The sequence below is a fragment of the Anabrus simplex genome, chromosome 8 (assembly GCF_040414725.1).
Source record: "Anabrus simplex isolate iqAnaSimp1 chromosome 8, ASM4041472v1, whole genome shotgun sequence".
In the NCBI taxonomy this organism is placed as follows: Eukaryota; Metazoa; Arthropoda; class Insecta; order Orthoptera; family Tettigoniidae; genus Anabrus; species Anabrus simplex.
The window spans coordinates 20339790-20364607 of NC_090272.1; the positions used below are offsets into that span (position 1 = coordinate 20339790).

General features: G+C 38.2%; 1 protein-coding gene across 2 annotated transcripts in view; it reads left to right on the forward strand.

Moving 5' to 3' along the window:
• Positions 1 to 24818, forward strand: part of CCT7 (chaperonin containing TCP1 subunit 7) — a 267536-nt gene that overhangs the window by 19991 nt on the left and 222727 nt on the right. For both annotated transcript variants that reach the window (XM_067153015.2, XM_067153016.2), the window contains 2 exons: positions 4640 to 4798; positions 4876 to 5067. In XM_067153015.2, coding sequence (XP_067009116.2) covers positions 4640 to 4798; positions 4876 to 5067 — 351 coding nt within the window. The remainder of the gene's footprint in view (positions 1 to 4639; positions 4799 to 4875; positions 5068 to 24818) is intronic.

The window sequence follows — 24818 nt, forward strand, 5'->3', positions numbered from 1 at the left end:
TTCATTAGTAAGTTCTCTTGCATACTTGTTGCTGTGTAGCAGCACCTTTGTGGAAGAATTAGCCGGTATTAAACCATTGCCCAAGAATAGCCAGATTGCAGTAACCATAATCTTCGGGGAGGCTTCTTCCTTGATCCCCTTTGTCCTGTTGAAATCTTTCTACCTCTTCCTCACTGATACAGCCACAATATTTTGGGCAGTAAAGCCCATTTGAAGGTGTAAGAAAATTAATTGGGCACTCGTATTCCATCCTGACAGATAAAAATTTCTCAAGTATATTTTCTAGAATGATTTTATGATCTGGATCCTTATGAAATCTTTTGATGGCACTTTTAAAACTGTCCCAGATTATATTTGAGTATCAGTCATAGGTACTTCAAACATTGTGTCTGAAATCAATTTCATAATTTGTAACCAATGGATATTCCTTCTTTAATTTTAACATTAGACATAGCAGGGAACTTCCTGCACAAATACATCTTTGATCAATGGCTGTCTCAAAAAAGCTAAGTGTATGAATATGAACTGCTGCATTGCGTTTCTGGGTGTCACTAAAGCCTTTGATTCTGTCAGCCATGTTCATATTAGCTGGTCTCCAGCTTCTTGCAAAATGCCTGAAAATGTAAGGACTTTAGTTGTAAATCTGTTTGTCGAGAACCAAATTCAAATTGAAGTAGGTCTCGAGAAGTCAAAAACCATCCAGCTAAAAGGATGATTTGCACAAGGCAGTCCTTTTCCCACTTGTCTGTTTAATCTGGCTATTGATAATACGTTAAGGCTCGGTTGTATAAAACATTTGATCTGAATTTAATGAGGAAACGTGGCAGCCAGTCAAGTTGAATTTTGATTTTCCATTGTATAAACGCTAATCTAAGATCATCTCTTCTTGGTCCAAGTTCAGATTTGACTGCCAACTATTCGTCAGTTAATCTCCTTGAATCTAGGTCATCATTCATATTAAGCTTTGAAGAAGTATTTCCTTGTATATTATCTGCATAAGAATACCTTAATATCGAGGTGAGTCAAAATACCTCGAATGCTATGAGATCAGTAGTATTGCTAAGGATCGCTGGATCTTTCTTTTCAGAAGTGAGGTTACTGTGAATACCATATAAACAGCCTACTGCAATACAAACACGTTTCAATTAGTTTTATAATATTACTTCAATAATTATTTTTTGAGTTTATGAAACACTTTGTGTGATCACAATATTATCGACAGTCAAGCAGCAAAACAACTTCATATTTCATTTGTCAACAGTCACGGCTAGCTCAATTCACTGTGTATATATTATCCAAGGGCATAGCAGTTTTTTTTCATTTGTTGACAATCATGGCCAGGTCAGTCCCAACGGGCAAAGCTAATTCGTGTTTCATTTGTTTTGTGGTGTTGCAACTTGATTACATTTGAACTATACATGTGTAAACAGAGTTCTGTTTTGTACAATGCAACAAAGTCGTAATCTCAGTTCATTTTCAGAACTAGGTTCTACATTGATCTCCGGTCAGATTTCTATACAGCTGGGCCTAAAAGAGCTTTCTGAGCATGTTGTTTCTGGTATTCGCGGTTTTTCAGTAGTCGATGGATTACAAAAATTGTCTCCTTTGACTTTTGCTAATGATATTATGCCTGACAGCAAAAGACGAATCAGTGTCACCAGCCTAATCTTCCAGGCAGAAAACTCTAGCATCAGTTGGCCTAAGAATCCAGTTAAAAGCAAATTTATTTGTATTAGAAGTGGAATACTGTCTCCTACTGAAATCCTCACTGCAGATGGGTCCAGTATACATTCACTGATTTCTAATGAAGAAAGTTTTAAGTACCTTGGAGTTAATTTCAACGATGAGATGGTATTTGATGAGGCAACTGTAATTGCTGACTTAACAAACATTACAAAGTTATGCACCTCTCCTTCCCTGGAACCAGATCATCAAGCAGTATATATGGTCCAGTCTTACATACCCTCTTCAATCTGCTCCATTAATTAAAATTAAAAATAGCTTTCTGGAAGATGTTGGTGAGCTGTTAAAAGGTGCAGTCAAAGAAATTATTGGTCTCCCTCATGAGTGTCCAGATGGAATGATCTATGCTCTAAAGCAGAGGTGCTCATGCTGGGCATTCCGTCCCACAGGCGTCCAGCACTCTAAGTGGGCAGGCTAGCAGGTGATGAGTGCAGCCTATGCTATTCAGCCGCAGTGACATGGCTATGTCATACGCCGTGAAGGATAGACGAAGTTTTCCCAGTCACTCTCGATCACTGCTGCAATACCAGAGTTTGGAATGGAGGCAGAAAATTATGACGGAAAGAGGGCAGAAATTCACGTCATTTTCAATTTACGTTAAAAGAAAAAGTTATTTACATTCATTGCAGTTTATTTTGACCGGATACAATAAAGAGTTATGCCTGCACCCTCTAATATTTTTATGTACATGAATAATTACAATTTTTACTATTAAATTTTAAGAGGTGCTTTTGAAACCGTTTTAATATAAAAACGGAGTTAAGATGGATAAGATGCAGCTTGTTGTTTGGGTTTAAATTGTGTGATAAACTCGCCATCAATCCAATCATGCTTACCGTATATAATATCAGTAAGGTTGTCTGACTGGTTGTTGTACTTCAATCTTGGATAGTAAATATCTATGTCCTCACTCGTGATGAAACTCCCTCTCGCTATCACTGGACGCTTGCTAAATTTTAAATATTTTCGTAAATTCAGTGACCTGGGAGAGTCGCACAACACTACAACTGTGCAAAATCATTGTTGCTTTATGTAGTTATATTACTTTTTGCTTAATGAATAACAGGAATTATACTTTCTTTAAATGAAAAGACTCATTCCCACCCAAGGAATTGTAAATTTTAGCTTGTACACTTAAACCCTGTACCTTTGTAGATTGTAACACAAAAATGTTAATGTGTCCGTTTTCTTTGAATGGATAAATATAAGGGAAAAAAAAACTGTTTATATTGAGCTCATTATAAATAAACTTTAATAGGCCAGGTTTTTTGTTGCTATTGTAGTGTTGTATTTTAAATTACGTATTCCAATCAGCACTTTGAGTAGTGGAGGAGAGCTTCGTAATCACGGTCTAACTTTAATGCTCCCTAGTTTTCCTGCAAAGTATGTTTGCTCCTTCATTTCACTGTGACGTATGCTTGTTACATAAACTGCCCGCATTTACGTCAGACGAACCTGGTCGCACTGGGCTAGCTGAATGGGCGTCCAGCTGAGCACCTCTGCTCTAAAGCATTTCTCAGGCTTAGATTTTATGCAAGACAAGCGGGAAGCTCCTATACGAAACTTCAATCTCTGCAGCCGTCTTCTTCGTGTTAGACGATCATTTTCACGCTATCAGAGACTTACGGGCAGAAAAGAAGTCTGTATTGAAGAACTTAGATATTTATGATACTAATAATCCATTAACTTGTCGGCGAATTCATAAACTACTACTCGAACAAAGCTTTCGCACTGGGACACTACACTCTTTGAGAGAAAGAGGCGTTGAAGTTTATGCCGATTACCCAAAGCAAAGTTCTGGATAAGTAAAATAATAATAATAATAATAATCGTATGGCCTCAGCTACCGTGTGCAGACATTTCAATTTGACGCCATCTGGCTGTCTGCTCGTCAATTTCGACGTTCCGTTTTACTCTAGGCCCCCACTAGATGGCAGACCGAGTAAACCGAAACTCTCTTGGGCGTCTATGGCTGAGATTTAATTAATTTTGTCGGGTAAACACCAAATGTGTCACCAGAGATCTTTTACATGCCGACATCGTACGACATGGAGTGTCGAATGGACTTTTTTCCGCCCTTCAAAAATCCGACTACCTCTGCCGGGTTTGAACCCGCTATCTTGGGATCCGGAGGCCGACACTCTACCGCTGATCCACAGAGGCAGCTTCTGGATAAGTAACAGGAAAGGACTGTCAAAACTCTGAATGGGCAACTGCTGTCAAAATGTCTTGCAACATCTCAGCGGTTTGAGCGTTTCCTGGCAGATGTTCTGGTACAATCTGCTGACATCGTGCAGACTGCGGCGAGAATGAAACTCTTGGTCATGTGTTTAGAATACTGCCGCAAAGGAAAATTGCTCAGGAACACCCATCATCACAGAGTGAGAGCAACCTTAGCCTCTTGAAGTGGAGAGTTTATGAAGATGTACACTGTATCTCTTCCATGGGATCTAACAGGAGACCATCCACCGGAGACTCGAACAGCCGTTAATCTTGATCCAACCATCTGGTTCGAAGACATCGCAAGCCAAGGAAGTTGACCAGGAAATGAAGAGCACTTATGAACCATGCATCCCATATTCTCCCAGAAAACTGATTCGTGATGGGTCTGCTATTAGGAAGCCGAGGCAGTGGGAAATCTTGAAAAAGCTTGGAATCCAGCACATGACTTTGGAAAAAATTATAGTGGACATTTTAAAAGATTCGGTGACAATTTTAAATCACTTATACTACTCCTAAATGATAAAAATAATTTTTAATATTTTTGGTTATCATTGCCTAAATTGTAAACATTCAGGATCCTTGTGGTTTGTGAACTGAGTCTTTTGAAAAAATATAATACAAATCGAAGATGATTTAGTCTTGAATGACTTGAAACAGTCTCATTTGCTTCTAGGTTGGTGATGGAACCACAAGTGTTGTGCTACTAGCAGGAGAGTTCCTAAAGCAGATCAAACAATTTGTGGAGGAAGGAGTTCATCCTCGTATTGCTATTAAAGCTCTGCGTAAAGCACTGGAGCTTTCAATTGAGAAAGTTAACTCTTTGGCTGTGAAGGTAAGCATTGAATTGTAATGTGATGTAATATTGACCTATGAATGTAGCCTGTTATTAAATCATATCCTGTGCCATAGATTGAGAAGAACAACTTGAATGAACATCGCACTCTGCTGGAGAAGTGTGCATCCACTGCTCTCAGCTCCAAACTGATCTCTCAACAGAAAGGGTTCTTCTCCAAGATGGTGGTTGATGCTGTACTGTTACTGGATGACTTGTTACCCCTCAACATGATTGGCATTAAGAAGGTTCAGGGTGGAGCACTCGAGGTTTGTCTTCTTACAGTAATCTATTATGTACCGTAGTTATGTTTTGCTTTCTGACAGAGTACAAGGAGGGTTCAAATATAAATGGGATTTTATTTTCTATTTAACCCAAGAACTGCTGGCCGTCTGTCTGACAGTGTGACTATCTCAACCGAGGTCGTCTGTCTGACAGACGGTCGGGAAAATCGTCGTAGTTCGTAAGAATCTCAAGAGATGGTAGGAATAGTATGTTTAGCTACTAGTTGAAAAGTTCATCTTTCTTTTGAAACTATTTGAGAGTCTCACATGTCATTTGTTTGGAAGGCACACTATTTTATCTTTACACTTGAAGGTGTCGGTTAAGCAACGTGGCATCTGTTTATGTTGACGATAATGAAATTGAAAGACTTATTTATGATGATACGGGTAAGATGATTGTGTGGAGGATAATGTGGAGAGTTCATCAGATGGCGAAATTGAAAATGAAAGTGTGAGTGCAGCGGGTAGGTTTTTACAAGGTGTCCCAAAATCCAGTGACGTGTATGTTGGCGAGCTTCCAGGGTTTTCAGGCGACTGGTAACGTAAGTATTGAAGGCGTGAGTGTGAATTGGTGTGATGAGGAAACTCCAGAATGTGAATTCCCTGGAAAAAGTGTCTCATTTACTGTTCACCACCCAGGACCCAGAAATATGCCTCCCCGTAATGCAGCCCCAATCTTGTACTTCTTTCTGTTTTTTACAGTTGGGTTCTGGAGATTATTAGTGCAAGAGACTAATTGGTATGCCAGACAATACATTCATAAGTTAGGTGTTCTACAGAAGCACACCAAATTTAAAATGTTTTGTTGGCCTGGTCATAAATACGGGTCTTGTGTGGGGAAAAGAACCTGTCAAGTTGTTGGTCAACTCAGCATCCTAGTCAAGACACACCCTTCTTTAGAAAAGTAATGGCAAGGGATACTTTCTTACTAATAAACAGATTTTTCCATATTGTGGCGTCGGGCGTCATTTCGAACGTTAACATTCTTTACCCGATACCTCCATTTCTAACTCGAAGTTGGGCTGCCTAATCAGATGAAATGGGGTCGCTCAGCGGATACCTCAGGGTGTTCAAATGCCAAGTAAGACATGTAATCTTACTTCAAGATACGCTTAACGTGAGTACGAAGAGATTAACAAATCACGGGTGACGCCTATAGAAACTCATGACACAATAATAATAACCGTCAACAATTTAAAAAAAAAAATCAGAGTATTTAACTTGAGAACTGGTCATGACTAAATGGAGTACTTAATTACTCAGTAATTCTCTTAGCTAAGCAACTAACTTACCAACTAGGCTATAATGAAAGAATTCATGTCACACAAAATTGTAGAAATAAACCAGATATTTATTGATTAAATGTTGGACTATTAAATTGGACTCTTATGTAAGCATTACTTGGCATTGCGTATTATAAGTGTGTATTGTGAGTCAGCGCTGGCTCGTAAAAGGAGAAATAATATGTAAACTTAAACTATCTAGATCAGTTCCTTCGTGAAATAAAATTTGCGTATGTACATATTTACAATCGATCACTGGACATCTAAGGTCCATACTGCTGTTAAGTTATAGATACAATACCAACACAATCAAGTCGTTATAAGAGCTCATTTTCTTTAAGATTAATTAAACAAGTCTGAATTAAACACACGGTTGAGCTGAATTGTCCATAAAGTCCACTAATAAGCTCAAACTTGAAATTGAACCAACTTATTTTTTAAGTCGCAGGACTAAACTGCATATCACAGATATGTTTAATCGCCAATCACATTAGAATTGAGCGTTGGGAATATTAAATAGTAAATTGTAGCTGATACTCAGTCAATGTCGAGTCACTAATAAGTAAATCCATCCAAGTAACTCGAATAAGTAAATCTACATGCGTAAATTTAAATGTATAAATCCATATGAATAAATTCCTATTGATAAATTTGAGCGCATAACTCCATATGAATAGATCCGTATGAATAAATCCGAACTCATGCTTTATTGCTACGTTCTCGTTGTGCATGGATAACTACTTACGAAATAAGGCATTTGTTCCTAATGCCTGTCAAATTCGGCTCCTATTCTAACATTTCCCTAGCTGTAGTTCGTTGAGAAAATGCAAGTTCAAACAGAGAATATGTTAATCTATTCAGCTATCTAACTAACTTCAAGATAATCTTTGGCTGTCACACACGTCTTTCAGGCTCAATGTCCCTTTCCTTCGTTATATTCCATAACATTCTACGTCAATGCAAGCTATTTTATTCACACGCAGTTACAATGTAAGCGCTATGTCGCTGCGTTCAGAAACATACTATCATATTTATCGGTGTCGTGAATGCATTTGGTCAAAATACAGCTATAAGACGTATCGTTGTATCCCGATTTACATTACAGCACATCTAAAGTTGACATACGATCCCGTCACAAGCATAATTCTACAATAGTAACTTCTGTTCATACCTTGTCTTAGGTTACTCCAGCGGTGTGGGCAATCTCGCGTATACGAATCTAAAGAATGTAGTGTGGCATATCTTAAACTGCAGGCACACAATGGCCCTACGTAGTGCGTATAAAACTCCTCATATCAATATATAACTCGTACCTTTCTCAAGTCAGCACAATTGTAACCTTACTTCAACATCCGTATAATATCTTAACATCGTAGCCTCAATATTAACCCGTCGCGTTCCTTAATACATGACTATGTCAAAACTACCACACAATGTTTCTTAAAACAACATTTTAAAGTTGCTATCTCTCATAACCTGTGATTGAGTTCAATGCCCTTATTGCGAAGCAAAAATAATGCGTGAATCCATATGTTTATTTTACACCGCGCGCAACCAATCGTGATGTCAACTTGTAGAATTACCACTACGAAATCTCTGTAATCTGCTAGTATGTCATTGCTATCAGCTGTTTTCCAAAATTCTTTTCCAAAACCTTACGCTACATACGTGTATTTTGACCGATATACGATGACGTATATATCCAACAAATTAGAATCTTATGCTATATCGCTAGATCATGTAACTACGGACTTAAATATCTCACACTTCATTGGTAACATTTACTTGCATTTCTTATATATCGGTTTATATTTAGCCCATCGGCACATGCCTAAGACACGTGTGTAGGCAAACCAAAAATTATGCGATTAAATATTGTAAATGACTTAGCTCGCTCATGGTTGGTCCTGGTCCAGCTGTTCTGCTCCCAAATGGATGTAGTTGGGTCTGCGGTTAGGTCATGGTTAGGACATCTGGTACATCATCTGACGGAAGTGTTGTCTGGTTTCCCGTCGCCTTCCTCATCATGGCTCGGTCATACGGATTCCAGTCGCCTTCCTCATCATGGCTCGGTCGTATAGCAAGACGTACTGGTCCCCAGCTCGGTCCATCATGTATATTTAGCACATCATCCTCATGGTCTTCTTCTCAGCAACTAAAATCAGGATTACGGTGCAGTGAACAGCCATTATATTATTCTTTTTGAAGTCTGTAATCCTTAAATTTATTATTTCCTTGTGGCTCTCCGACGTATATCTCCGATCTTGTTGGTGTTGATTTCAGTGAAACTATCTCTGTCGGCCGTTTCTTGTAGATCGTGGGAAACTTATTTCTATTCCGATTCAATAATTCGAGACGTATCTCTTCATGTATGAGATCCTTTTATTTTATGCAGGTTTGGTCTCCCTTTGCAGAGTGTAGATCAACGGCGCTCAGTATCCACCCACGCGTATCTTGTGGTACTTAGCTGATTTCCTTAAAATATCTCTAATCAACTCTGCTTTTTTATGAATTGACTTGATTTCTTCTCATTTCTGACGCTTTTTCCTTAAGTATAGCTTCTGATCCTTTCTTCTTTCTCAAAAAATTATACCGCGGTCGGTAGTTCCGTCTTCACATTTCGTTGAGAAAAATTAAGATGGAGTTTTCTTAACAATCAAGTTTCCTACTTTTTTTCGTAAAACAATACAGTAGACATTACATTGTCCGTTTCACCCTCGATACTTGACCGTTCCATGACGTGTATGGCCTTCTATGTCACCGCAACTGGTGATATGGAAAGTGAGGGGTCTGGCGAATCTGAAGATGATATAGACAATCGTTGCGTGGAGCATGATCAAGTACCACATCTGCTTGGTAAGGATAATAAAACAAAGTGGGATGCTCATGTAATGTGTAAAACAGGCCGTAAAAGAAAACGGAATATAGTGAAACCTTCTCATTTACCAGGTGCAATAAGGAAGGCAAGACATGTCCAATCTTCATTAGAAGCCTGGCAGTTGTATTTCCCTGACGGTGTACTGGAGGAAATTGTAGCATATACTAATGTATGGATTGACAAAAATTGGACTAACTATAGCCGGCCACGTGATGCTGCCAATACAAATGGGCTCACCAGCATTAGGTATTTTAGCAAATATTTATATAGATCACGTGGAAGCTAATAAGATAATAGATAAAATACAAGGGTTGTAGCTGTGGCTGAGATATGTAGACGATGTTTTTGTGATAATCAATGAACAAGTACTAAAACCAGAGGAACTATTGGACATATTAAATAACATGGACAAACATATTAAATTCACGATAGAATCAGAAAAGAACCAATCCTTGAATTATTTGGATATAACAGTCTCTAGGCAAAATAACCATTTTGAATACCAAATATATAGAAAACCAACCCATACTAATACTATAATTGGAAACGATTCCAACCATCCAGGACAGCATAAAAAGGCCACTTTTTATAGCTTAATAAACAGGGCGATACACACATCACTTCCAGAAATAGAACGTAAAAGAGATGTGACACTAATTTATGATATAGCAAAAAGCAACGGTTACACAAGAAACTATGTCAACAAAATAAAGAATAGTATCATCAGCAAACCAAAAACACATCTCGAAAAACAGAAAGAAAAGAAAAAACCTGTAGTATTCACATATCAGAACTGGCATTCATACGAGCTGGCTAACACATTTAAGAGATTCAGTATTCAAGTAGCATACCGAATAATAATAGTAATAATAATAATAATAATAATATGTTCGCAAATTCAAGCAAGATTAACACAGACAACCAATTCAATAAATCAGGAATATACAGACTGACGTGTCAAAACAGTAACAAAAAATACATCGGACAATCAGGAAGAAATACAGCCATTAGACACAAAGAAAATATAAATGCCAAAAAGTACGGAAAATATTCAGCTATGTGCGAACACATGCATGACAATAATCATTCATTCACCAACATCAAACAAGACATGAAATGAATACATTCAGCAAACAAAGGGAAATATATGGACGTCCTGGAGAAATGAGAAATTTACATAGATCAGAAACAAAATATTTACAACAATTTAAATGAACACATTAAAGAAGAAGATCCGTTATTTAAGTTAACCAATATGTGAAGAGAAAGAAAAAGGATAATAGATAGCATCAATTATAACGTCAGGCCCACTCCCCACCGCTCCCCCTCCCCATCCGCTAAATTGTTAGGTCTTATGGGTAATATTCTTTCTTCTTATGGCTGGCCGGCAAGCAGATAGTTTTTCCTCCGCTTTATCATTTTATGTAAGTCCAAGTATTTTATATCACATAGAATCTGATTATGTATTTTAACTAGGTAAAATAGCTTTTCTTTCATTATTCCTTTTCTTTTTATAGTACTAGAGGAGCATTTGAAGAAACATAACGGGAGGTTTGTTCCGCTCTGATTCAAAAACTTCGGTGCTGCAAGAATCGAGCAAACGTCATCTGCCCTGACGGCACATGCATGGCTAAAACACATTTGTTAATATATATTACAACGATGACCATATTCAGTGCAGCAAAGGGTTATAACTTCCAAGGATATCAAATTGGACGTAAGATAGTAGCTTCATAGTGTCAACACAATGCAAGCAGTGACAAGTAACATTTCATCGGTGGTCGACACAGCTAGTGGATCCATCCAGGATGACGATACACATGTATGAGTGCAGAGGGCAGGAGGAATGAATGGACGATTCAAGAGTGTTATTAAAATGTTCCATGCCTTATGTGTTGGGTACAACAGGCATTGTTATACAAAAATGCAAAGTGTACATATAGTATCTAGTGTTGAGGTTAGAAAGAACAATGCTGAATGTTAACCCATTCGTCTCATTTAAATACCATAGGAGTTCACTAAGAAATCACATTTAAATACCGCTCTACGGCCGTCGTCATCACACTATTATTTAGAAAATCATACAAAACCAACCAGTAAATATTCCTTTCTGAAAATTTGCATGCTTGATAACGAAGTGATAAACTTACCAATGCCGCTGTTTTAGTACGTCTGCTGGGTGTGGTACACCTCCAAACATTCTTCTAAGTGAAGAGCTACGCCACATTTTTTGCACTGCCAGCAACTTTTGCTTCTTTAACCCTGGCTGTAGCACACAACACACCTTCTTGTGACTTTTTATTTCTTCTCTGTAGGGGGATATACGCATGGGAAAGTGGGCCCATGATGTAGCTTGTAATCTGGTTGGGGTGGTGCTCGCTGAAGGTTGACCTCGAACCGAGTACTCTGGCAACTGAACAGTCTCTAGTAGCTGCTGTGCAGTGCTAGTTCGGAAGTCCGTGTAGCTCGTCTTTCTGTTAGCAGCGATCTTGTGATATACAGTGAAGGAATTGAAAATACACATATCTAGGTGGTAAAAGAATATTTTCCTATACCCTTTCACTGTGCGTCGCGTGACGGGGAACAGAGCTGTAACCTGATCCTGAAGGTCAACACCACCCATCCCCTTCTGATATTCAAGGCCACACTTGGGCTTTATCACTTCTTCCCTCGGGGTTTGTCTTCTCTTTCGTCTGAGTTTGCTTGTCCCTGTCATGTCAGCTGATTTGTGTTTAGTGGTGAGAAAGCAAACATCCTTGTTATCTTTCCACTTCACACACAACATACTCTTGGCAGCCCACGTCTCATACTCTCCACGTTTTAGTTTCGTCTTACTGATATCACGAGGCATGTCTTTTCGGTTCTGTCTAACAGTTCCAATTACATTCATCCTCTTGTCGTGTAGCCTTTTGAATAAATCTGGGGAAGAATACCAGTTATCTAAAAACAATGTATGTCCTCGGCCTAACAAGGGTTTACACATGTTGAGCACAATGTTTGTACTTGCTGGCAGACTTGGATCTGTTACATCAAGACAGACAGTAGCCAGAACTTGATTCACAAATTTTGTAAATTTTTATTCCACACCTAGAATGTTTAGACCTACTACACTGGACATATGAAAGGTGGCCTCTGAATTTCATTAGACTTTCATCTAGAGCAATGTCTTGTGAAGGTAAATATAATTCTGAAAATTTGGAGCAGAAATGTTGTATTATAGGCCTAATCTTTCTTAGTTTGTCACTACTATCGACTTGTTCGTCAACAAAATGTAAAAATTGTGAAATTATAATAAATCTTCCCCTGCTCATGGTTTCATGAAAAATAGGAGTGTTTATACACCTGTTTTTACTCCAGTATAGCTGTATTCTTGACTTTCGCACTTGTGACATTAGTATAACTAACGCAAAATATGCCCTAATTTCGTCGGGTGTAGTCTCAAACCATTTGTCATCGTGTTTCAACTTTTTCTGTCAGGATTGCTCAACTGTTTTGCTGCATATGATTTTGTCTCGACAGATATTTTGTCTAACAAAGGGTTCATGTGTTCACAAAAAAACTGAGTTCAGATAGTGGCTGCGTTTCAAACTTTTTCAATAAGTTTTCACTAACCCCACTGTATTCACTAAACTTATGTATAACAGGTTTATTGTCATTTTTTGTCCAGTTCCAGTCAGTCAAGTTAGTCTGTGCCGAGATACGAGCTCGTATCGAAAGACTCGGCACACCTTCGTTATTTGCATCACTTTCCGTGTCATCAGAACTATTATACGCATCGCTAGTACTCGAACTAAGTACTGCAGGGTCTATTTTGTCGTCACAAACATCACTGCCTTCAATATCACTCTCTAAAACTATCTATTAGCTTCCGTATTGCTTCATCAACACCAGTACATCTGCTTGACGCCATGATGGCAACTTTTTAAAGTTAAGAACTTCATTTTGGTCCGTATTGAATCTAGATTTACACTATAAATTGAGGATAATTATGTCCACCTTTTCAATACAAATACAATGTGACGTCATTAACACATCATGAATTTATTACCTTTCAGGCCCGGTTTCATCAACGTGGGTTAAATATTCTCTTATTCTGGCTTTGTTAACTTAGGGTTAATATTTCAGCTCATTCTTACAAGTTACGCGTTTCACCAAGCTATTTCGGCAGAGGGTTAACTAACACCGCGTTAACCCTCGCAGGAAACGGCTGTCCTAATAATCAAGGAGACAGTGACTAAAAATGAGAGATCATGAACACACTTCTTGCATGGTTCTTTTGTTTATTTCTTGCGCTGTATTTCGTTTTCTTCCTCAGGTCCGGGGTAGATATTATCTTTCGTGATCTTGAACGAAAAATGGAAGAAGTGCAGAAGAGAAATAGTGGCACAAATTTTTCTGCTTTAGAAAAATCATTACTTATTGAATTAGCCACCGAGTACCGAAGTATTATAGAATGCAAGAAGATTGACGGTATACAATTAAAAGAAAAGGAGGATACATGGGAAAGAATAACAGGAGAATTTAATAATATTGCCCACATTACAGTGCGATCTACAAAACAACTAAAACAATTCTATAAAAATTTTAGCTTCTCTGTGCCAAGAGTTGTTTTGAAAGTTGGCACACCTTCACAGCAATAACACACACGAAAGTAATGCATTTCTGTATAACCACTACGTAATACACAGTATAATGTTCATAAGTGTTGTACTATTGAAGTGGTGGTGTGCAGTTGCATTCCTATATGCCACTGCAGTGCTGTCGTTATCAATGTGAAGAATGATGTCATTCTCAATTCCAACATTCGTGTTCGTTCTCCTTCCTGTGAGGTACTGATGCAGAGTCAAGTCCTGTGGGGGAGGTTAATCTCGGGTCTCCACAGCAATATTGTGTAATACCGCTGTTGCTACTATTACGGTCAATGTAGTTTCTAGTTTAGTTCGCAAGCCAAAGTTTGTTTCGATCAGCTGTGTATTCTAACCTCTCGCGAACTTCGAATTTACTGACGGCGGTTTTTGAAGTCTATCTCTTCAGAAATTGTTCCTCAGATAGATTTTCAAAGTCTTTCCTTCTTATTATAGGCCTATTTCTGTTAGGAACACCGTTTAACAAATCTAAATAAAGCAACTCTGCATCATGTTGCTTTTAACCTCGAATAAACAGTTTAACCCAGGTTAAAGGAGGGGTTAACTTAACTCCGGTCTTAACCTAGAATTAAAAATAACCCTCCTTGATGAAACAGAATGAACAGTCAAACTCAGAGTTAAAACTGTGTAACTCGGGGTTAAGGTTTAACCCACGTTGATGAAACCGGCCCTCAAAAAATTGGGACTGGTTTCGGCATATTGACCATATTCTTACATAACTATTAAAATTTTTTGGTGTACTCCTTAAAACTTAAGATTAAAATTGGTAGCATATTATATGCAACATATTATGACGTATTACTTCTGTACAATTTTTGACTAAAGTTAAAGCTTTTGTCAAGTTCTTTGAATGTTACAAAATGCTGATTTAGCATCCAGTTAAAAAATTTGTTCAATCTTTGAAATTTTTTTATAACTACTAGGTGTTTAAAGGCAATTGGGCATTTTGGTCAAAAATACCTAAAAGTGACGTGTATTAAAATGAGTTCACCTATTATCAAATTAGAAACAGTAAGCTATTTGTACTAGGTGTAGATATCTTACAGTATAAGTCTTTGGTAACTCAATGTCTTGCGTTAATGCAGTTTGGTTATTTAACAACAAATCAAGTAAAATAAGTTCGGCTGATATTATTTTAAACTTTGAAACATTATTTGTCCATTCTGGAGGTCCCTTGCAGTAAAGATTTTTAGTGAGCAAAACAGTTCCTTTTAGAATTGATTACAGGTTCACTCTGTTTTGAGGTTTGAATAGAATGAAATTCTTATTTCATTATATAACGTTGTTGAGCATATTCATATACATAATGTTCCGTCTTTGCTAGTGTTCTTTAAATATAGATCGACTTAATAGGAGTGGACTGGTGAACCGGAATTTCTTGGAGCATTACATTCAAAGTCTTTGAGGTTCTAGAAATATCTCTATCCAAGACGGACCTAGGAGAAAGATATATATACTACGTATTAGCATAAGAATAACAAAGTTTGGGAAGGCACTATTTCTATTTAAATAGAAACTCACCCCAAGCACTACGTTGTTGAGAATAAAGCCAGAGAGGAACTGTCTACTGGAAAGGCAGATAAGACTACGAGTACTAGAAGAGGGGCGGAGCATATGATGTAGGGGAAGGGGGATCACGGCAATGCGAGGTTATTGGTCGGGAGGGCGTGGATTACGGAGGGGATGGTAGATGAGCATATTGCGCACCATTTTGTGTACTGGTTGATTTATTGGTCTTTTTAGATTGTTGATCACTGAAACGAGCGTGTCAAACAATATTGTGGGTTTTTCGGATACCTCATTCAGATTATAATTAGGGTTAAAATACTGGTCCAATGATATGAAACATTGTTCCGTTATAACAAGTAAGGGCCCTTTTCCCATTATTTCTACGACGTCACTATCATGATTGATGTCAAGAAAACTATGATTATAGTCATTTATGTGTTGTCCTATAGCTGAAAATTTCCTATATTTAATGGTGTTGACGTGCTCATTATACCTAACCTTAAGTACTTGTAGTCTGTTATCTGCCTTTCCAGTAGACAGTTCCTCTCTGGCTTTATTCTCGACAACGTAGTGCTTGGGGTAAGTTTCTATTTAAATAGAAATAGTGCCTTCCCAAACTTTGTTATTCTTATGCGAATACGTAGTATATATATCTTTCTCCTAGGTCCGTCTTGGATCGAGATATTTCTAGAACCTCAAAGACTTTGAATGTAATGCTCCAAGAAATTCCGGTTCACCAGTCCACTCCTTAAGAACACTAGCAAAGACAGAACATTATGTATATGAATATTGCTCAACAACGTTATATAATGAAATAAGAATTTCATTCTATTCAAACCTCAAAACAGTGAACCTGTAATCAATTCTAAAAGGAACTGTTTTGCTCACTAAAAATCTTTACTGCAAGGGACCTCTATAATGGACAAATAATGTTTTAAAGTCTAAAATAATATCAGCCGAACTTATCATTTTACTCGATTTGTTGTTAAATAACCAAACTGCATTAACGCAAGACATTGAGTTACCAAAGACTTGTACTAAGATATCTCTACACCTAGTACAAATAGCTTACTGTTTCTAATTTGATAATAGGTGAACTCATTTTAATACATGTCACTTTTAGGTATTTTTGACCAAAATGCACAATTGCCTTTAAACGCCTAGTAGTTATAAACAAATTTCAAAGATTGAAATTTTTTTAAAAACTGGATGCTAAATCAGCATTTTGTAATATTCAAAGAACTTGACAAAAGCTTTAACTTAAGTCAAAAATTGTATAGAAGTAATACGTCATAGTATGTTGCATATAATATGCTACCAATTTTAATCTTAAGTTTTAAGGAGTACACAAATTTTTTTTAATAGTTATGTAAGAATATGGTCAATTTATATATATATTTATGTTGTTTGTCATGTTAATATTGTACTTAAGCCTTGTCACAAAGTTTCCTATGGCTGATGATGGCATACAAATAATGCCGAAACTGGTCCCAATTTTTTGAAAGGTAATAAATTCGTGATGTGTTAATGACGTCACATTGTATTTGTATTGAAAAGCTGGACATAATTATCCTCAATTTATAGTGTAAATGATAGCAACTGACAAGAGCGAAATTATATGAAAAAAGATTCTCTTATCTCTTGTTCCGGAAGTGTGCGAGAACCTGGTGAAAGGGAAGAAACCGAAGCCACATGTGTAAACTTCAGCTCAGAATGCATACAAGTGGCGTCTGTGGGTTAGTAACTGAACTACATGGATTTATGTACAGCTGTGCATTGCCGCGGGCAGAGATTGTCATTTGATTCATATGCCACGAATAACTATGACGAGCTAGGATCGTCAAATGATGCGATTGGGTTAATGTGATAAGATGTTATATCTTGAAATTTAGGTAAGGTAGATTTTGATGTAAATACGCTGACGAAGGGAGTTAAGGCTCCCGAAACATGTACGTATAAATTATTCAAAATATATTGACGGGGGACCAAACAATCGCCCGTTGTACGTTATTGTCAATACAAATATTGTAGAACTCAAGGCTGTGATTGGCCTTCTTTATTTGGCAGGTGTAGTCAAATCAAGACATTTGAACTTGGACTTACGGGCTACAGATGGGACGAGTGTTGAACCTTTTCGCCTAACAATGTCCAGAACACAATTCCAGTTTATCTTATGTGCACTCAGGTTTGATGATATCAACTCACATCAGGAAGATCTTTGAGGACTTTGTGACCAGATGCATGAAATATTATTCACTTAGTGAATATCTCACAATTGATGAGACGTTACAGGAGTTTCGTGGTCGTTGCTCATTCACGCAATATAATCCAAATAAGCCAGATAAATACAGCATCAAAGTATTTTCCATGGTAGATGCCAGAACATTTTATACGTATAAAATGGAAGTTTACGTACGAAAACAACCGGAAGGCCCTTATCAAGTTGACAACAGCGGCAAAAGTGTAGTCGAGCGGCTAGTTCAACCAATTTCCGGGTCTGGACACAATATTACCATGGACGATTAGTATACCTCAGTACCATTAGCTGAATCATTGCTCAGTGATCACAATCTTACAATCGTGGGAACAATGAAGAAAAATGAACCACAAATTCCTCCTGTTTTTGTTCAAACCAAGCCTCGTAAAGCGAATACTAGCCTGTTTGCGTATAGAGGGCACCAAACACTTCTCTCATATGTACCAAGAGAAAACAAAAATGTACTTCTTTCTACGATGCATGAAGGAGATAGATAACATAGACCCAGATTCAGGAGAAGCGAACAAAGCCGAGATGCTTACTTTTTATAACTTCACGAAAGGTGGCGTTGATGTCGTAGACAGGATGAAGTCTGAATGCTCTGTCTACATTATTCTACATGCTTTTGAACATTGCTGCCATCAACAGTTTTATTATTTTTAGAGACAGGCCTAACGTAAGTGACATAAATCGCTGGAAATATTTGAAGGAGATCTCAATGATGCTATGAAATGGTTACATGATTTATCGTGCATCGAATGACTGCATTGCTCTTGATGTAAAGATACGTTTGCGTAGCATTTTGGGTATTGAAAAAGAGGACCAACGTCACCAAACTGTAAATCAGACAGACACTGGTCGCTGTACTTATTGTGACAGAAAGAAGAATCGGAAAACCAAAACAAAATGCGTATCATATGTAAAGAGCACACATGGCCATCATGTATCGAGTGCGCGGAGAAAAGTGTTGAGATCGTACAGGAGGGGGATGATGACTAAATTCTTTAGCATTTGTGAGATCTGGCAAGTTCTGAACGGTTTTCCTTTATTGCACTCGGTGTTAAGTTCCGAGGTTTGTTTTGAAGCAGCCATAGGTGATGAAAATTACTAATGGCTGGTGTACTGGGACTTGAGTGGGTTTTCATTCTTTAATGTTTATTATTGTTTGCATTTTACATTTCCAGAGTTCAATTTTTAAACATCGGTAGCCATAAGTTCTGACGGACAGATGTTCAAAGTAGTCAATTGAAATTAATATATTCCTGTGTCTTGTAGAATATTTTCTCAGCTGATTAGATATACATTTGTGTAATAAAGCTATGATGTGACATTTCGGTGTATTGTGTTCGAAAAAATAATTTGTGTATTAAATAATGGCCCATGGATTCTGTGCGGTCGAAAAACCGCATGCGAGTTCTGGCGAAAAAATATCAGTGTGAGTGCTCCTGGGTTAAACGGTCCAAGCAAATGGAAATCGCAGGGCGATAAGTCCGGGCTGTAAGGAGGATGATCATGTAGTCTAATGCATTTCCTGTAGCTTGGGGAGACAGCTTCAGTATGGCGCCTTGCATTGTCATGGAGAGGATGACCTGTCGAATCGATTGGTCTCGTCTTTTGCAGCATCTGCAACCCTCACCTTGTTCAACAGCTCGCAGTACTAAGCAGCATTGATTGTGCGTCACTTAAGCAAAAAAAATCAATCAGAATGCCTCGTCGATTGAAAAGAATGGTTGCAAAAGCCTTGCCAGCTGACAGTCGAGTCTTGGCTTTCACTGGTGCTGCCTCCCTTTCCTCCGCCACTCCTTACTGGCCTGTTTGGATTTGGGAGTGTAGTGGTGGACCCATTTCATTGCAGGTGACAATGCGACTCAAAAATGCATTACCTTCTTCCGCAAACCTTGCTGTGAGTCCCCAACAGACCTCCATACGCCTCAATTTCAGATTTTTGGTCAAAATGCGAGGGACCCATCTGGAACACACTTAACGGAGCTGTAGGTCGTTTGCGATGATTTGCTTGACAGCTCCCATAACTGATTCAGACTTGTTCTCCAATTTGATACCCCCGACTGTCGATTGTCATCAATAGTGTCTTTAACCGCACAAATGTTCTCGTCTGTAATGCTGGTCCGAGAATGGCAATTGTGTTGCTGATTTTCCACACGTTCTTGTCCTTGAACTTTTTATGCCAGGCAATCACGCGTGCTTGACAATGTTTGATCACCGAACTGTACAATCAATCTCTGGCAAATTTCCACCGCTGTAACTCCTTCACGAGCAAGAAATTTTATAATTATGCGTTGCACAGTTGCTCTGACATCGTGAGCGTTACTGACGAAACGAAGGGAAATATCTAACAGCATGCTCTCCCCACTCCTGACGGTCCCACCTAACCATAGCAGAAGCGCGGGGCCAGTCCTTCAATTGTTGATGTTCAGGAAAATCAATCCTGTTTATACTTGATAGACTTTGGATATATATTTTATCTTGTTTTTACAATTTTAAATGTGTGAGAGGATATGAGCCCTAACTTTGCCACTGCTGAATGAACAAATTAATTTTAGCCAAGTAATTGAAAGGCCTTTTTTAACAGCATATTTTAATTTTTCAGCGCTTCTGCTAAGTTCCTTTTATAAAACATATCATTTATATATTAAGTACTACCTGCAGTACCCGTTGTTGATGGGACAAGTTATCTTACTCTCTATCTACTAACTGCCAATATTCAGGCATGCTGTTTTTACTAAGGATGCAACAGTAATCCCAGCTACCAGAGATGAGTTGCAGCAGAAGAGACAAATCTCATCACAACAGTGATCAATATAATGTTATTGTTGATCAGTTTTATGACTATATTGTAGGCCTTCACATTTAGTTTTCTTCTGACTCGGGTATATTACAGCATCTAATGTAAAGGCAGCCCTTTCTTTCATGACTCCCTCGTTTCTCATTCTTCAAGTGATCGTTCCTTTATAGTTTTTCTGATTTTAAAAATAATAATCTTAACATTTTTCTTTATCGATACAGACCGATTTTACACCTTAACCCGCGACTGGTTGCTATTTGAGATTTTCACTCACATTTTTTATTGTGAGTTTACTTCTCAGCGATGCAAGGGATGCGACTGTTCCCTCTTCTAGCAGAGTTTAAAACTGTCATGAGTAAGGCGATTAACATTTGAAGGGTAAGCATCCCCTCCTCTAGTAGGAACAAAGATTCGTACGAGTTCGTGCCTCCTGTGTGAGAGGTTCTCTCATTGCGCGACCAGTGGCGTTGGTGTTATGTTGAAGTTGAGGGGGAAACTTTCTCCTGTTGTAGGCGTCAGTATTTTGACTTAAGTCGTGCGTGTAACGTTCTTCATTTGCAATTACTGATAAACGAGTCTTCAAAAATTACTGAGTTGAGGAAGAATGTTGGGGAATAAACGCTGTTACAAATTCCATCTAACTCAAATGTTAGCGAGAAGACCTATTGTGCTTTATTCTTGCTTTTGTATTGCGAAAAGTTCTATATTAATAACCATGTTATTGATTTTACATCCCAGTAACGGCTTTTTATGGTTTTCGCAGATGCCGAGGTGCTGAAATTTTGTCCCACAAGAGTTCTTTTATATACCAGTGAAGCTATGGCTAACGTATCTGAGCACCTTCCAATACCACCGGACTGAGCCAGGATTGAACCTGCCAACTAGGGCCCAGAGAGCCAGAGCCTTAACTGTCTGAGCCATTCTGCCTGGCACTCTGGTGAATACTACATACTTACATGAGATTGAACTGATGACTAATTTCCATTAAGGATTAATTTGTTTCTGTAGAGTACGGATAATAATTTTTTATTCGAAACTTTATAACAGTCTTTACGTCTCATTTTCGTAATTCACAACCAAGTATTTTTTTAAGATTTCTCCTTCACCTCTCCCTATAAGACCTATCTGTGTCGGTGCGACGTAAAGCCTCTAGCGTAGTAGTCACCTCTCCCTCTTGCCTCCATTCACATGCTTGCGGCTTCCAGTAGTCTGTAGTCAAATAAAGTCTGCATGCAGTAGGGTTGGGCACTATGTCCCTGTTTTGGCACACTGTGCCGGTGCACAGTTATGTTCCGTTGTTCCAGAACATGCAGTGTCAATTGTCCTGAAACATTCTCAAGCGAGACAGATATTGACTTGCTATCCCGTCAGAAGCGCCACTAGGCACTGCCCTTCGCCTACTAGCTGACTCAGAATATTCAATGTATGAATATGTGGATCGTAATAAAACTTTGTTATTGTGAACAACAGATTTCAGTACGGATTAAAACATGCGATTAGTCGCTTACTAGCTGACTGTCGATACCGGCAGTGTGCACTTTGTTCTAGCGTCTGACACTCAGGAGCCATCATCGGCTAAGTTCGTGCATGATCGTCATAGCAGGATATTTAGCCATCACACTGTTCCTCTGCTTGAGTTTTTCAGAACTTATGATTTTCACTTTCCTCTAGTTCAGAGTGTATTGTGAACAGAATTACAGGCTCAGTGATATAACTGAACGCTCGCAATGCTATCGCGTGCCCAATTGGTAATCGGTTCTAATGCTACTTGGTACACATTCATTATTTCTAACACCTTAAAGAGAAACTAAGTCGCTAATATTATTATGAAACACTTTCATGTACTTACAAATAATAATAATAATATCATATTTATATTGTTATGATGGAGGCCCATGACATATTGTAGGTGAAGAAGTGACTTGTAAATATCACATCTTCACCTGCATGTTTCGTCTTAACACATTGCGGACCGGTCCCGAGAAAACTCGTGCATGCCTGGCCGAACGTTGCGGACCGGTCCCGAGTTATCTCGTGTTAGCAGCAGACTGAAGTTTAGTGCTATCTTTTGATATATACCGGAACTATTTGGAGGTCAAGGGTGCTAGAACTCTTATGTATGATTCTACACAATCGATAGTCGCATTTCTTTTCGATTATTCTTCATATCATAGCTTTTCTTTGCATTTCCTGACAACATGTTTACAAAGTTTGAAGAGCCATGCAAGATGGCAGCGCTCAGGGATCGCACGTGTTTAGACAGGGATGAAATTATTCACGTATTATGTGCTGATACAGGCTCAGAATATCGAAGTGATGCTGAATATTTAGAGTTCGACGATGAAATACATTCTAACGGAAATGTTTCAAGTGATGACGAATAGATATCCTTATCTTCAAGGTGTGGTAATCACGTGGCGCAGGACGAGGCTCATAATTGTATTACTAGGGGCCTTATTTTTTGGTGAAATAAAACTGTTGATTTCGGTGTTAAAACTGACACAATTTCGGTAGGTATTTCGTGAAATAAATTGTTATACTGATCGATGTTTCCTGCGAAATCTTCCTTGTAGTAGCGTATGGGGTAAATGTAACTAACTTTGTGATAAGGGGTTTTAAAGTAAACTCTTGTAATGTATCAGTGTTATTAAATCTTAGAAAAACCAACTATGCAAATTGTTATAGAAATATATATAAATCACTGATACTTCGAAATGAAGTTAGGTAATCTACCCTGTGATATGTATCTATACATACCCTACATTTTTAGACGTTGAACTACTTGTCTCCAAAGTACAAACTAGGCATGATTTCAACATCAGGATGCAGAGTTGTGCAACAGTCAGAAAGTGTCTTTGTGTGAGTAGAGAACCTTCTCTCGCTAACCACATACGTCGGAAACCATAATGCTTGCGAACACTTGGATGCAAATTCACTGTGGTATTTTATTAAAACCTCCTAAAACTTTGCTAACACTGTCTTCTTTCACTTCCTCAACCAGATGTGCTTTCATTGCATTTTGCAAAGTCATATAGCTCTGGAAGATGTTCATGGATATGCTCTTTTTCCCCGGTCAGGGATGAGTAGGTCAGATGGTTAAAGCGAACAGGCGATCTATTTACAATAGGCCTACCAATACCGTCATATTTTACAGTAAAGACAGTATTATTTAATACTTTCCTTTTATATTCATTCTCTTCCTCATGCCAGGATTGTCCTATTTTTCTAGAGGAATGTTGGCTTGCAGGAATGCTTTTTTTGTGTCTATTACAAATTGCTCTCTATAATTTTTCAAACCACCGTTTATTTTACGCGGGCCCTCCCCATCATATTACTACAGGCTACAGGAGTACCTCTGGCTCAACCTCGAAGACATTACGGTCGTGCAAGTATACTTGCGCCTTGCAATACGCACCCATGGCCAGTAGGCAGTAATGTTCGGTCTTTGAATGTTAAAACCTTGGCGTAAAATCGTGAAAAATCGTATATATATTCCAATATGGCAATCCACATAATGAGTGTTAAGCTATTAGGCCCAGTTAAGAATTGCTGGTACATCTAAAACACTGAGCGTATGTTGAATATCAAAGCTTGAAATTTTCTTCATCAAACGGAAACGAAAAATAATTCATGCAGTAGAGGGTTAATTAGCTTCATTCTGATTCTCTGCAGTGTATATCGCACGTTTCAACTTTACGAATATCATCGGTACACTATTGATACATTAGAATCTTTCTTGCAGCATCAAATACATAGAACCCCTCACTGTTGTATTCTTCGGCCCTCAAAAAACCTGTTATGACTTCAGTTTTCGGCATTTTTATACTTAAATGTTGAATATTTGCCGATAAATGTTCGTAAGTAACGAACTGTCATTGCGCACTGCTGTATCTACGACCGGTCTTGTATCTTGTTACGACCACAACGCTATTTGCTGTAATCGATAACAGATACTGATTTTTATCGACTGCCTTAGAGATCGCGGAACTGAACACACGTACTTTCGATACACAGTGCGTACCGCTTTGTGTGCATTTGTGTGGAGAATATACAGCGCTATCAAGCAAATGAGAAGGAAACTACGATAGTCAAGTTCTCAGAAGCATTTACATGTTTATTGGAGAGTTTTTCCGGTGCCATTTCGCATTTTTCGCGCCAAGTGGTGCATATTTAGTGATTATTTGCGCAATTCGCGCAATAAATCAAATTTCGCGATATTTCGCGAATTCATTTAGCTAAAATACGGTATTTTTAGTACCTGGGAAGTCATATATAGACAAGAAAAAAGATATCAAAAAAAACTTGTGCATATCGTTATTACCAAAAAATACGGCCCCTATGTATTACGGGTGTAAATATT